The following is a 12,911-nucleotide window of genomic DNA, read 5'->3' as shown; positions in this document are numbered from 1 at the left end:
TGGATTGATTGTTAAGTTTGAATTTTAAGCTGACGCCGTAAGCACGGGAATTGCCGATGCGGCCCTTTTGAGTGACTTTGTCGGGCTGCTCACTATGGTCAACGACGATGAAAGGCGTCGAGCACTCAGAGCTCATTAACTGGGATGGCCCTCTACCATCCAGTTCCTATCGTCTTCAGTCGACCAAAGACGTACCTTCGACATCGTTCTTCAAGTCTACAACGAGCAGCGCGATTTCTACCCCTGCATCATATTCTTCTAGTACATCATCACAATGCGCTAATGATTCTGGAGAAGATTCGGATTGCTATATAATTGATGCGCCGTCTTCAGTAGACGGTTTATTTGACGAAAACTGCGGTTCTACGCGTACTCCAATAAAGGTATGTTCGCGTTTCTCCTGAATCATTGTAGTTTACAACTCCACTCAGCATTCGTCATCGATTGAAAGACTTTCAGCCGCGCATATGCCTGAACTCTTTCAGCCATCTAATCTCGACGCGCTATTTCCATTCCAGCATACTCACGACACCTCGGCTGCCGTGAGCGCGTCTCCTTCCTCTGATAGATCCATCATACTTACGTGTTTTCCCTACAGGATGAAGTTTTGACACAACCAGAATCATATCTTTCTTCCTCACAGCATAGCATCCGGAGCGTGCCAACTTCATTCTATGCCGCGGAGCCCAACTTATTCGACATGTCTATACCCCCTCTCTTAACTCATCACGACGTGATTGAGTTGTCTGATGACGAAGACGATTCCGGACATGATAGTATCAAGAGTGTTAGCGATCCTGACAATGAAGACGAGGAGATGGCTGTAGATGATATGCTTGTAAGTAATTGTATACAACATTACGCCATTCTCGTCCCTTAAAAAAACCGCTTCCTGCCTGTTAATTTCCAGACTGAACCTTTTTCCGTGCGCGATTCGTCTTCAGATGGCGCCCGTTCTTCAAGATCACCTTCACCCGAAATGGGCGACTCTCTATTCACACCTCCTCCATCTTCCCGTAAGCCTCGCAGACGCATCGTCTTCGACTGTGTATCTGTGCCACCACTTCCCAAAGGCATCACCAAGGCTGATTACAGGGCATCGAACACGTCCACCGGCGTGCCTCAGCAGGGTGTAGAGCACCCGTCAGTCGGCCACGCCTTGGCCGCTGCATCCGCTCAAAATGACCGGTCACCACCACCCTCTCTCAGTCTTATGGGAAAGGGGTGTGAACGTGAACGCCCACCCCCAGCTCCTGCACGTCATAAAAGGAAGTACAGGCCTCGTTCCTGGAAGTTCGGAGAAGACATTTCTACGCTACCAACCCAAATCCTGGACGCCCAATATCCCGCCCTCGAGCTTGACATCCACGAGCTGCCAGATTTTCTACCACATCACAACACTATCCTGCGGTCGAATACCCACTACATCTACGTCAAACGCGTTCAGCGCCTTTACGCACAACTGCACGAAGGTTTGCCAGAGATGATTGCGGAGATGAAAGGTCTTGCAGCCCCGGACGATGAGAAAGACGAGAAAGAAGACGGACCCGTCTTTCCTCGTGTCCTCGCACCACTGTTTGAGGAGAGGCCGGATATCGAAGCGGCCCTAACACCATACTTTGGACGCGCGGCTCCCAAAGGTTCCTCTCGCAAAGGTAAAATTAAGAGTAATTTAGAGCCACAAAACGCCCCATCTTCATCCAAGCCTAAATTGGGATTCACTGGCACCGACCTTCAAATACAGGATCCTTCATCCTCTAACGTCCTTGACGACATCTCACACTATACCGCACTGGAAGAGGATCAAATACTGGATTTCAGCGCGGAGATGGATCAGTATTTGAATGACCTCAGCGATTCTCCTGCAAAGACATATCTCCCAGGCATTGAGCACACTCGGTCTGCACCAAGTTCTTTCATTGGTTTCTTGCACAATACAACACGGCTGCCTCCTGACGCAGCGTCGGTCACGCGAGAAAATGGAGAGGACAGTTTCTTTGGGGTACCTCCTAGCCCGAGGTTGGCATCCGAGTCTCCTTCACTACATCTCACGGACGCATACGCTACCAATTCCTCACATAGCCTGGACGGTAGCTTCGATCTTGTGCTCCCTGAGGATGGCCAGTGGTCTCTATCGCCTACTATCGAGAGAAAGAGCATATCCACCGATAGTCTTTCTCCTTCAGACAGCGCGGGTACGATTGATCCCTCGCTACTTGGTGGAAGTGAACCGCCTCTCCCGTCAACAGGCGCTCGAAGCTCGAAGCCACTGCCATCAGGCCCCATCATATATGTACGCAGACCTCCAGGGGTGTCCGCATCGCAGGAAGCCCCAGCGCTGTCGGACAAAACGCCTGGCAAGTCACGAAGAAACGTCCAGATCAAATACCGCACCAGTAAATCGGCCTCTGTCACTGATGAAGGCGACGAGACTAGTTCAGCGAGAAAGATGGACGATGGGGAGGTTAAGGATGATGGGGGTTGGACTGCTGAAACTGTTTCTGCTCCACCTGTACCACCCGGGGCGCGGCCAAGTCTCAAGATACGGATTCGTCGACCAGACATCCGTGCAAGCTCCGATGGGTCGTTTGTACCGTCGAAAGCTTCGAGTTCGGCTTCTTCTCCTGTATTTGCGACACCATTTCCAGAAACGAAACTGTCCAAGGTCCATGCACCACCACCTCCAGCTCAAACCACGCCACAGGACGATGGCGAGCCTGAAGTTGTCAGTACTTTTTGTCACCAATGCCGAAGTACGCAAACCAGACCCAAGATGCAATGTTCCAAACGCCGTCCAGACCAGCAAATCTGCGGGAAACGGTTCTGCAACCGATGTATCCTGAACCGGTCTGTCGTCTTCCTCTCTCATGGCATCTCCTTTCCTCATTGATTGCGATGCCCCCTGTATGGTTGCTCAGGTACCCTGAGACAGTATTTGCCCCCAATAACAAGAAGTTCGTCTGTCCGGTCTGCCTTAATACCTGTAACTGCTCCATATGCGCGCGGAGACGCGGGGAGGAGTATATTTCCGCACGTGGAGGCGGATTTGCGGGGTCTCGCACCAAGTCAGGCATTTTGCTTGTGCCTGATGATTCCTGTGTCCCGAACGGCTCAGTGACACCAGAGCCTTCCGAAAGTGCGCCACAGACAACAACGTTCTGGGCTCATGTCTATGGGCTTGAAGGCGAGCGCGTCGGCCGTGCGTTTATCGACGGCGCTAGCGCCTCTGCCCCCGTCCGACCCACACAACCCGCTAAACAGCGCGCCCAAAAGAAACAGAAAGTAAAAACGAAGCTGAAGAAGAAACCGAGAGTATTCATCGGAACGCCGTTACGCGAGTGGAATATCCGCACGATTCAAGACCTCGAACCCAGCGCTGTGATTCCGCCCCTCATCTCAGAAGCGAATGTAGGGAAAGGCAAGGGTAAAGCTGTCGAACGACCGCGTGTTTATATCGGTGATGCAAGGTGGTTGTATGTGCCATATACACGCATGCCTGTGTCACCGATCTCTTCGCGGGCGTCGTCGCCGGACTCGGAATTGGACCTGGACTCGGATGGGACGTTGACGCCTTTGGAGGATTTGGAGGGGATGGGGTGGCCGCAGCCTGACGTGGGGGAGTCTGTGACTGTGACGTGGGGGTCGGCGCGTGCGCAGGAACGGAGTGCGTCTAGTTCATTGTCGCCGGATGATTTGGTCAAGGCTATTGGGGTTGCCTTGGCGGCGACGCGTGAGGACATGGGGGAGTGATGATAATGTTGTTTTTGTGTATAATTTTGCTTTTGTTGTCTATAAGGGCGGCGCGTAGTGAGGTAGGCGTTCATAGTACTACTACTACTTAAGTACGGTATACACCACGTTGGGTTGTGGGGTATCGTTTAATATTGCAATGTGATACTTTGGGGCGTCGGAAAACATGTAAAGGTTGAGATCGATGGGAAGTCGGGGTACGTGGGTGCTTGCTGTGCGTGATGATGCACCTGATGCAATTCGTCAGTTACCGTGATTAGGACGTCGATACTAAGCTATACTAAGCGTTTTGAAACTAGCTTTCAGCTTTAGGCCGTACTAGCCCTAAGCCAGGAAAACCAGCGCCAATTATTCCAAGTTGGATTGGGTTTTCCTGATGTAGACATGAGCACATATCTCACGGAAGAGCTCGAACAATATTAATCAGTGTCCCCAAGATTGAGTATTCAAAGATGATTTGTCCCTTGTAGCCCTATCTGAATCTACATGCTCAGAGACTTGGATGAGTCTACGCTAGGTGGGTGATCTCATGATTTAGGGCCGGTAGAGCTGGGGTGTCTTCGTGGAACAGCGATAGCCAACATTCGAACACTCAACTACGACTCTCCAGTCACAATTACCTCTAGAAATGCTTCCAGAAGATAACTTAGTTCATAGTCATAGGTTGTAAGAAATGTTATATTATAACATACAAATACCCAACCAAAAAATTGCTTTAGTTAGTGGTGGCATTCGTGTATGCGGTTGTAGCAAAACCGACTTGGGAGTTGGTGGTATCAAGCACGGTGTAGAAGCGCTCAATGAAAGTGTAGCCGTTGATAAAATCGAGACCTTCACCACTGGGGGTGCCAATGGAGTTGACGATGAGGTAGATGTAGCTGGTGCTACCACCTATATAGGTGTTAAGGGTACGAGGCCAGATCTGGCCGTTAGGGGTGAGAACGTACGTGCTCTGTGCAAGATGGTGAACAAGGGGCATTGAGATTTGAGACAGAAAGGGCGTACGCTGCCAATATTAAAGTTCAGGTTCTCGAGGGCACTGTACTGGGTGGAGTCAATGCGGAGAAGACCAGTCGTGTCGTCCAAAGTAGCACCGGTTGCAGACTGGTACAAGCTGTAGGCATCTATTGAATAGTACTTGCAGATGAAGATCACTTGCTGGACTTGAGATACGTACTGGTGGCAATGAGGATGAGAGTAGTGGCAGTATCAATGATACCAGCCGTCTCAGACAAGATGGTCGTGGTGCCGTAAGCGATGCTCTCGTTGATACCCCAGTAGTAGGATGAAGGGTAGGTGGTGGTTAGAGGACTGAAATGAGCAATTACTGTCAGTCCGGATTGATATCAGAGCTGCAGTAACTTACGCGTATGCAATGGCGCCGGTGTACTTGGCAGCGTCAGTTCCACCGAAGGTGAGCTCTCCGTTGGTGTCTGACTCCGAACTGGTGGGCTCGAAAGAGATACTAACAACTATCTGAGAAATGATGCCTTGGCTATACAGGTTGTCAGTGACAGTTGGGATCGTCGTGTCTGGTTCATCTGTCAGGGTTCCCTCTGTCAAGTCTAGGGGCCCGATGCAAAGGACACCGTCAACACCGGTGAGGCCGGTCGAAGTAGAAGCAACACCAATTGGCTGCTGGATGATGGTGAGCCCACTACCGAGCGTGACGGTGTCGGTGTACTCAGTTCCTACAGATAATCGTAGGCGTCTTCAACTTATGATATCGTCGGATGTCATACCAGAGAAGGGAACAGAACCACTGGGGACCGCTATAGTATTGCCAGTGTCGACGCTGGTGCTGGTCTTCACGTAAGTGGTGGCGCCAACCCATGTGACCGAGCAACCGTTGTCGACAATCAGGTTATCTGCAATAATATATGAACAGCCGCACGTTTTCTCATTGTTGAACCCACAGGTTGTGGCAGGGTTGCCAATGCCAACTGATGCGATGTAGTCTACAGCATTGTTTGTCACAGGAATGCTACCAGTACGACGGTCAAGAGTGTCTCTGCCGATAGTGATAGTTTTGAGGGCGGTCGCGCGAGATTGGTCATGCTGCAAGAGATTTATGGTACCACCAGAGGTGTTTAGCCTCCTGGCAGTTGGGAGGGTGATGGGGGAGTCGCGAATTTCAACAGGCGATGCAGCGATAGACAAGGCCAGGAGGAGAGTCGTCAACAGGGATACAGCTGGGAACATGATTGAATGGTAGTGGAATATAATGATCATACCACATTTTGAAGCCCATTATATATATGCTGGTAAACGTGAAAACACTGCGAGTACATGATTAATCTCATCCTCAGAAAGCTGAACCGTATGGAACGCGCTTCATCAGGTGAAGAAACCGAAAGCAGGAGTAACTCAACAATTGATTCATTGTGCGCGCATCTTGGATCAAAACCGATATAGCGGGACAGGTAGTTTGTTTTTGGCCGTGAGTAAGGGGTTCGAACTGCATCCATAAGTCAGAGGATGCGGTATTCCACCAGTTTATTCATGGACCAATAGTTAGGGAGTTCTTACCTGTGACATGGTGAAGTTCGTGCATGACGAGTCCACCTTCGCACTTACCGACTCGACTCGGACCCGAGGATGCAATTTATTCCAGCTCGTGCATGACACTGTAGCCGTGGGAATTATAACTTTGCTCCTGCCAAACATTGCATGACATCTATACCGGTACCGTCAGTATAGCCACCGATGGCTGAGCGGACCATGACATTACTCCACTGCAGCCGGTAAGGGGTGGTCACTTCAATGAACGCACTAGTCACGTGTATCCCAGCACACATCCAGCGGCTTCTTCTTGCGTTCAAACGCCTGGTTCAATACCTGCCTCTAGCACCCTCAACTCTCCGTACAAGAATATCCATGGCACACCTCTTGTGCCCCACTTTTACTCTCCCCTCCCATAGATCATGTAGCTGTGCGTAAAAATATCGAGTCCGGACGTAGGACACTAGCATCCGGCGTTGGCGCTAGAAAAGGCACTCTATTTGGACCGAGTCATGACTTTGGATCGCTATCCGCGGGTCTTGGTCTGGGCATGCTGAAAGACACAACGATAGTCAGAGTCGCTGATGGAAGCGCATCCCTCTACATATACTTCTCAACTGCGATCGGAACAAGCGCGGATGTATAGATCAACGATACGGTGGTATCTGTATCCAGACCACGTGTCCTTTGAACCTTGAAGCACACATCCTCGGTCGTTACGTGGAGGAGAATGCGCCATCAATATCTGAAAATTGATATTGCGCAGTACCGGGTCCCACAGTCCTCCCCTCCGACCTCGTGTTCATCCAATACTTCTACGCACTCGCAATCATTGACGCTTGTCACATTCTAGACCCCGCCTCTGAATGGGCCCACAATGTCCGTCTGAAATGGCCTAATGACATTCACGGCCTCTTCCCGTCTTCCACAAACAGCCGTAATTCAGATTCAAAGTCAACGCCGGAACCACGAAAAATGGGCAGGATACTAGTAAACACAACTTTCGGCAGTGGCGTGGCAGATGTAGTAATTGGTATGGTACTCTCCTCCCTTTTTGTCCAGTAACATGAAAGCTCACTCGAACTCATCAATAAAAATAAATAGAAAGCGATCGCAACACCCTCAACGCACCACCCATCTCCTCACTCGCCCATATCTCATCCACACCTACCCCAGGGCTCTCTGTAGAACGCGTAGCAGCAGCAGTTCTCACCTCATATGGAGTTCATTTTTGCAGAGTGAGGAACAGGGATTTCACCCGTTCATGGATCACTACCTCCGATCATGGTTACATTCGTACGTCCCTGTCATATTTCGCTTTCCGTCGATATTTAGCGGCCATTGTTTGCTTACTCGGTGTTCGAATAGAGACAGGCTCGTCACACCGACGACGAACCGGACTCCACATCGAAGTGTCCGCATCGTTGGTATCAGATTACACTGGCATACAAAAGACGCCCATCTCATTCACATAGTAAGACCAGTCCAGTTCCGATCGTTCTTGCACAAGAACCCAAGCAAGATATTTGGATCGATTCCCGTGCGTCTTTCTAAGCCTGACAAATGAACTGGCATGACTATAATAGTAGCTTTACGGGAGGTGTATAACTTAATCGGCAGCGGTGTATAACATGGGAAACGACACAAGTGATCGGGCGCTCTGCAGGCAAAACGAGAATATGGTTTGGATTTTCGTTGTGGTAGCTACAAGTCAGATTTCAAGGACATAGATAGATATGAGCAATCAAGTCTGGCCAAGCTGTACATAGAAAATAGTGTTCTTTATATCCCACGAACAAGGTCAATTCCGGAAACCAGGTCTGTCCACGTCCTCTGCTGCTACCAAGGCTCACCATCTGAGTCTTGTTCCGTTCCATCCCCCTCTTCGTCTTGACTGCTGTCTTCTTCGATCTCCTCGATGCCGCTGTACCTATCATATGCTACATACAATCAGTACAAAGACATGCTCTGAAATTGCATGATGTAGAAGCACGCACTGTCTATTAGTGCAATGAAAAAGTTAGTGTTCACTATTCATCCAAAGGCAGGATCACGTACCATATGAGGGCGAAACATGACCTATTGGGGGTACGTGGCCGGGGTCTCATGAACATGGCGTAAAAACACCTCCTGGTAGTGCTAGGGTCAACAAGGAGCGGGTCGAGCGGACGAGATCACGCACTTCAAACTGAGAGCAGGACATGGCCGTGCCACCGTCAGCGTCGCCCAAGAACATCGAAACACGAGATCACGCACATCCTGAGAGCGAGACATGGCCGTGCCACCGTCACGTCGCCCAAGAATGTCGAAACACGAGATCACGCACCAACTGAGAGCGGGACATGGCCGTGGCACCGTCAGCGTCGCCCAAGAATGTCGAAACACGAGATCACGCACAGACTGAGAGCAGGACATGGCCGTGCCACCGTCAGCGTCGCCCAACAACCTCAAACACGAGATCACGCACCCACTGAGAGCGGGACATGGCCGTGGCACCGTCAGCGTCGCCCAACAACCTCAAAACACGAGATCACGCACTCTCTGAGAGCGGGACATGGCCGTGCCACTGTCAGCGTCGCCCAAGAATGTCGAAACACGAGATCACGCACAGACTGAGAGCAGGACATGGCCGTGCCACCGTCAGCATCGCCCAAGAACGTCGAACCACGAGATCACGCACAGGCTGAGAGCAGAAGGTACATCGAGACCTCAGCTTAACATTGCTAGCGATGTTCCCAAATGACATACAATTTCCTCGACATGAAAGTTGCGAACGAGGAGTGTTTCTGCGTCAGTCGTGTAATTGAAGTCACTGTTAGATGATGGTGTGATCCGCTTATGTTCATCACGGGTGATCTGAAAGCGTCGTTTGCATTCTTGACTTCTCATCGTTAGGTACCATCCGGACTTGGATTACAAACATACTCACCAATCAGTCGAGCAAACAGTCCGCCCTCGAGAACGATATTTCACAGACTTGGCGTCAAGGCGATTCACAGCGCCACAAAAATGACATCGGTAGTCAACTTCAACGCCTGATCTCGTTTTCTGTTGAATAGTAACCCTCATCACAATCGTCGTGCCTGGTTCAATGCTTGACCATTTGTCGCTTGTAAGTGGGGTTACTTGCGTGCCCTCGTCAATGCACAAATCATACTTTCCTTCTTCTATATACCGTCTTTGAATTTGGGCTTCTTTCGCATGGCGTTCAAACAGAACTTGGAGCATGTTATTGAATTGCTAAAGACAATTTGATGAGTAAGCTTCCACAGGAAGGATTTTGTGGCTGTGAGCGGACCTGGAATGAGGCACAGAAGTTCAGTGATATTGGGTGGTTGTGGCCTGTTGCGTCCACCAAGGTCACGGTTCCGGCTAAATGCGATACAGACGGTCCCACGGAGGCCTGTCCACGTATGACTATGCTTTCGATTGTCATCAGGAACTTCTGACGATCCGCCTGCTCCCTCCGTAGGATTGTCAACGCTTCGTGTGTGTCACGTCGACTTTGGATCTGGGACAACCACTAGCCAGAGTAGTGAGTAAATGCACAGACTATTAAGAGAGAGTAAAACACAACCAGATAGTCGGCCAGATAACGGTCTATTTCAGTAAAGCATCCAGCGATAGCCTGTGTGACAGATGTAGATGTGAGACAACGTTCACGCAATGTCGTCACTCGTGCTGAGGTGTCTTGCAGCATCCTGAGTGCGACTCGATGTCAGATAGATTCAAGCACGCGCTAACTAAGTGAATACCTAACAAATGAATCTCTCCGGCATTGTTCAACAGGATCCCAGGCTGGCGGGGCATTGCACAAATTGAGGCTTAGTCGATTGAGTCGTAATGTCAGGCCTTCGAGGTCCGCCTTGTTCTGACCGTGTCTCTGTGACGGCCCTTGGAATTAAAAGATACTCCCGTCACTAAACAAGCGCTTACGTCCATAGCTTGAAGGCCTGTCAATAATCCACCAATAGCGGCTTGCATTGGAGCGCCAACAAGTGGAATTGCACCCACAATAGCCTGTACAAAGGGCAAAGCTACCTGAGCCATGTCGGAAGCTTCGCGTGCAAGGGGTACACCCCGGAGTATCTAGCAGAAGAAATATTGATAGAGACTTCGAGACCTGGATCTCTGCTTGCGGAAACGGGATGCACTGGCGAAGAATTCGAGGAGAGAATTGGTGCAGGGACAGGACTAGAGGGGTCTGTAGGGATAGAGCTGTCGCTCTCATGGTTGGAGTTGTGTTGTGTGCGTCCTTGATTTTTAGGGCGCTTAAATCGAACTGCAATGACCTTTCCGAAAACCTGGGATAACGAAAAGTGCATTTCAACCAGATAGCAAGGTCAGAGGATAAGTGATTGTATTTTTATCGTCTACGATTTAGCTAGAGGATAGGTCAGAGGATATGTAGGAGAGCGAAGGAAGGAGGGCAGCAAGGCGGTTGAGGTACTTAACTCATCAGGAATCCATGAGGCTGTTAGCTGTGCACAACACAGGCTTTTTGAGACTCCGCGAATTTGGAATGTTACCCACTTCAATGAACGTGCTAGTGTGTACACCCAATCGTTCCTTCTCTCGATCAAACGCATACTGACACCGCGCTATCTACCTTTAGCACCCTCACTCAACTATCTGTACAAGAATATCCATGGCACACCTCTTGCGCCATCCTCCCGCAGATCATGAAGCTGTTCGCAAATATATCGAGTCCGGAGGTAGCATTCGTCGTTGGCGTAAGAAAAGGTACTCTATGTGGACTGAGTCATGACTATACTCAGAGTCGCCGATGAAAACGCCTCCCTCTACATCTCCTCAACTGTTACCGGAACAAGCACATATGTATCGATCAGCGACACATTGGTATCTGTATCCAGACTACCCACCCTTTGGGCCTTGAAGCCCACATCCTCGGTCGTAGAGGGGAATGTGCCTGCCGGTATCTTATCTCAAAGTGGGCTTGTCGCGATGTGGAATTGCACCCCACCTCTTCCTGATATCCCGCTGTCACGATCGCTATTCGCACTTGGCTTGCGCTTCTCCCTGCAGGGAGCTGATCCCAGTCTTGAGCCTCACATTCTCCCCCAGTTTCTTCTCGCTCGTCCAGATTTGTGGCAGGTGCAGCATCGCATCGTAGAGGCACTGCTCAATCACTCAAATCTTGGGTCAGCTGTCGGTGGTGAATCACAACGCAAGTGGGAGCCATTTGTGTTCGAAGATGCCAACGATGATTTCCACTTCCTCTTCTCATCCTTCTCTCCCAAGCACAGAACCACCGATTGCTTAATCTTCAAACTCATTCCGTCAAATTCCTTCTCAAACCTGAAAGTCAAACACGTACTCGTTCCTTCAAGACCACTAACTTCCGAGGATGAACGCAGATACACTCCGCAATTCTCACCATCTGCCTTCTTCCGCGCCATAGATGAGTTCCGCTCTGGAACTGAAGACACAAACCCAGACTCCTGGCACATCGGCGAAGTAGTCTCCAGTACCCAAACATTGTTTCGCAAGTGCGTCTCACCCAATCACGTCCATTACACCACCCACCGAGTCCCTCTCTGAGCAGAAACCCATCTTTCCTCCGCGCATTCCCCTCTCCCACCGTCTCCCTCGCCCATAGTACATTTGACAGAACGTGGCAGAGGTGATTCTTACCTGCGGGATGCTTGCAGATGTCGCTTAAGATTCGTGTCAGGTTCAAAGGGTCTTCGTCAGGTAAGACTGGCGACTTTTTATTTAATGGTGTTCAACTATCTGATATCTGAAATTTGATGTTTCGCAGTACCAGATCCTATAATCCTCCCCTCTACCCTCATTTTCATCCAATACCTCTATGCACTTGCGATAATCGACATGTCCTAGACTTCGGCTCTGAATGGGCACACAATGTCCATCTGAAATGGCCTAATGGCATTTATGGCCTCTTCCCGTCTTCCCGAAACAGCCGAACTTCAGATTCAAAGTCAACACCGGACCCACGGAAAATGGGCGGGATACTGGTAAACACAAGCTTCAGTGGTGGCGTTGCAGATGTAGTAATCAGTACGGTACCTCCCTCCCTTTTTGTTCAGTGACATGAAAGCTCACGACACGCACACTGAAACTCATCAATAAAGATAAATAAGAAGCGATCTCAATGTCCTAAACACACCACCCATCGCCTCACTCGCCCAACTCGCATCTACATCTATCCCAGGGCACTCTGTAGAACGTGTAGCAGCAGCAGGCCTACCTCCTTTGAGCGCATATAGAGTTTCTTTTTTGCAGAATGAGGAACAGGAGAGTTTCACCCGTTCATGGATCAATGCCTTCGATCATGGTAACATTCGTACGTCTCTGTTATGTTTCGCTTTACGTCGTTGTTTTGCTTACTTGTGGTTCGGACAGAGACCAGCTTGTCATACTAACGAACCGGATTCCACACCGAAGCGCTCATATCGTCGGTATCACTCCCGACCATAGGTTGTTGCGTACTGTGCCGATGGGTGGTGGAGAGTTCATTGATTTACAGCCTCATGTGAATCGCTTTGTTATGCTGAAGGGGTTGATATCGATGAAGAAGAGGCAGGTAGGAACGACGAGCATGCAGAACTGTTATAAAATCATCGATCAATCACATTATGCTGGCATACACAAAACGCGCGCCTCATTCACACACT

At 49.9% G+C, this 12,911-nt stretch overlaps 5 protein-coding genes across 5 annotated transcripts; 3 read left to right on the top strand and 2 right to left on the bottom strand.

The window, feature by feature from the left end:
• Positions 1–61: 61 nt before the first annotated feature.
• BJ212DRAFT_1361308 (uncharacterized protein) lies at positions 62–3,750 on the top strand (the record flags this gene model as incomplete). The annotated part of the gene is made up of 9 exons (XM_041335910.1): positions 62–383; positions 432–542; positions 599–838; positions 911–936; positions 964–1,046; positions 1,074–1,188; positions 1,210–1,226; positions 1,251–2,847; positions 2,919–3,750. Exons 1-9 carry the CDS (start codon positions 108–110, stop codon positions 3,748–3,750), a joined length of 3,297 nt encoding a protein of 1,098 aa, XP_041192011.1. The 5' UTR covers positions 62–107.
• A 715-nt stretch (positions 3,751–4,465) lies between these two features.
• Positions 4,466–5,952, bottom strand: BJ212DRAFT_1274045 (aspartic peptidase A1; the record flags this gene model as incomplete). The annotated part of the gene is made up of 6 exons (XM_041331135.1): positions 4,466–4,702; positions 4,756–4,874; positions 4,928–5,061; positions 5,117–5,441; positions 5,493–5,618; positions 5,667–5,952. 6 exons carry the CDS (start codon positions 5,950–5,952, stop codon positions 4,466–4,468), a joined length of 1,227 nt encoding a protein of 408 aa, XP_041192010.1.
• A 1,420-nt stretch (positions 5,953–7,372) lies between these two features.
• On the top strand, positions 7,373–8,225 carry BJ212DRAFT_1361300 (uncharacterized protein). The gene is made up of 2 exons (XM_041335909.1): positions 7,373–7,548; positions 7,621–8,225. The coding sequence occupies exons 1-2, from the start codon at positions 7,517–7,519 to the stop codon at positions 7,817–7,819; spliced, it is 231 nt and encodes a 76-aa protein (XP_041192009.1). The 5' UTR covers positions 7,373–7,516; the 3' UTR covers positions 7,820–8,225.
• A 479-nt stretch (positions 8,226–8,704) lies between these two features.
• BJ212DRAFT_346392 (uncharacterized protein) lies at positions 8,705–10,147 on the bottom strand. Its single transcript, XM_041342969.1, has 5 exons — positions 10,008–10,147; positions 9,830–9,953; positions 9,551–9,775; positions 9,182–9,492; positions 8,705–9,133 (listed from the first exon to the last, which is right to left on the bottom strand). Exons 2-5 carry the CDS (start codon positions 9,950–9,952, stop codon positions 8,962–8,964), a joined length of 831 nt encoding a protein of 276 aa, XP_041192008.1. The 5' UTR covers position 9,953; positions 10,008–10,147; the 3' UTR covers positions 8,705–8,961.
• A 1,059-nt stretch (positions 10,148–11,206) lies between these two features.
• BJ212DRAFT_1361281 (uncharacterized protein) lies at positions 11,207–12,532 on the top strand. Its single transcript, XM_041335908.1, has 5 exons — positions 11,207–11,762; positions 11,819–11,896; positions 11,948–11,967; positions 12,035–12,295; positions 12,378–12,532. The coding sequence occupies exons 1-4, from the start codon at positions 11,218–11,220 to the stop codon at positions 12,112–12,114; spliced, it is 723 nt and encodes a 240-aa protein (XP_041192007.1). The 5' UTR covers positions 11,207–11,217; the 3' UTR covers positions 12,115–12,295; positions 12,378–12,532.
• Positions 12,533–12,911: the final 379 nt, after the last annotated feature.

This window comes from Suillus subaureus (genome assembly GCF_016647635.1).
Source record: "Suillus subaureus strain MN1 chromosome Unknown BJ212scaffold_20, whole genome shotgun sequence".
NCBI lineage: Eukaryota > Fungi > Basidiomycota > Agaricomycetes > Boletales > Suillaceae > Suillus > Suillus subaureus.
This window is presented reverse-complemented; position numbering and strand designations above follow the sequence as displayed.

Excerpts from the sequence above, each read along its gene's own strand:
- BJ212DRAFT_1361300 (XM_041335909.1), top strand. The coding sequence starts at position 7,517 with ATGGATCACTACCTCCGATCATGGTTACATTC. Across the intron at positions 7,549-7,620 it reads CTCCGATCATGGTTACATTC|AGACAGGCTCGTCACACCGA; the intron begins GTACGTCCCTGT and ends GTGTTCGAATAG.
- BJ212DRAFT_346392 (XM_041342969.1), bottom strand. The coding sequence starts at position 9,952 with ATGCTGCAAGACACCTCAGCACGAGTGACGACATTGCGTGAACGTTGT. Across the intron at positions 9,776-9,829 it reads GTTATCTGGCCGACTATCTG|TGGTTGTCCCAGATCCAAAG; the intron begins GTTGTGTTTTAC and ends TACTCTGGCTAG. Across the intron at positions 9,493-9,550 it reads ACTTCTGTGCCTCATTCCAG|CAATTCAATAACATGCTCCA; the intron begins GTCCGCTCACAG and ends AATTGTCTTTAG.
- BJ212DRAFT_1361281 (XM_041335908.1), top strand. The coding sequence starts at position 11,218 with ATGTGGAATTGCACCCCACCTCTTCCTGATATCCCGCTGTCACGATCG. Across the intron at positions 11,763-11,818 it reads ACCCAAACATTGTTTCGCAA|AAACCCATCTTTCCTCCGCG; the intron begins GTGCGTCTCACC and ends CTCTCTGAGCAG. Across the intron at positions 11,968-12,034 it reads GTTCAAAGGGTCTTCGTCAG|TACCAGATCCTATAATCCTC; the intron begins GTAAGACTGGCG and ends GATGTTTCGCAG.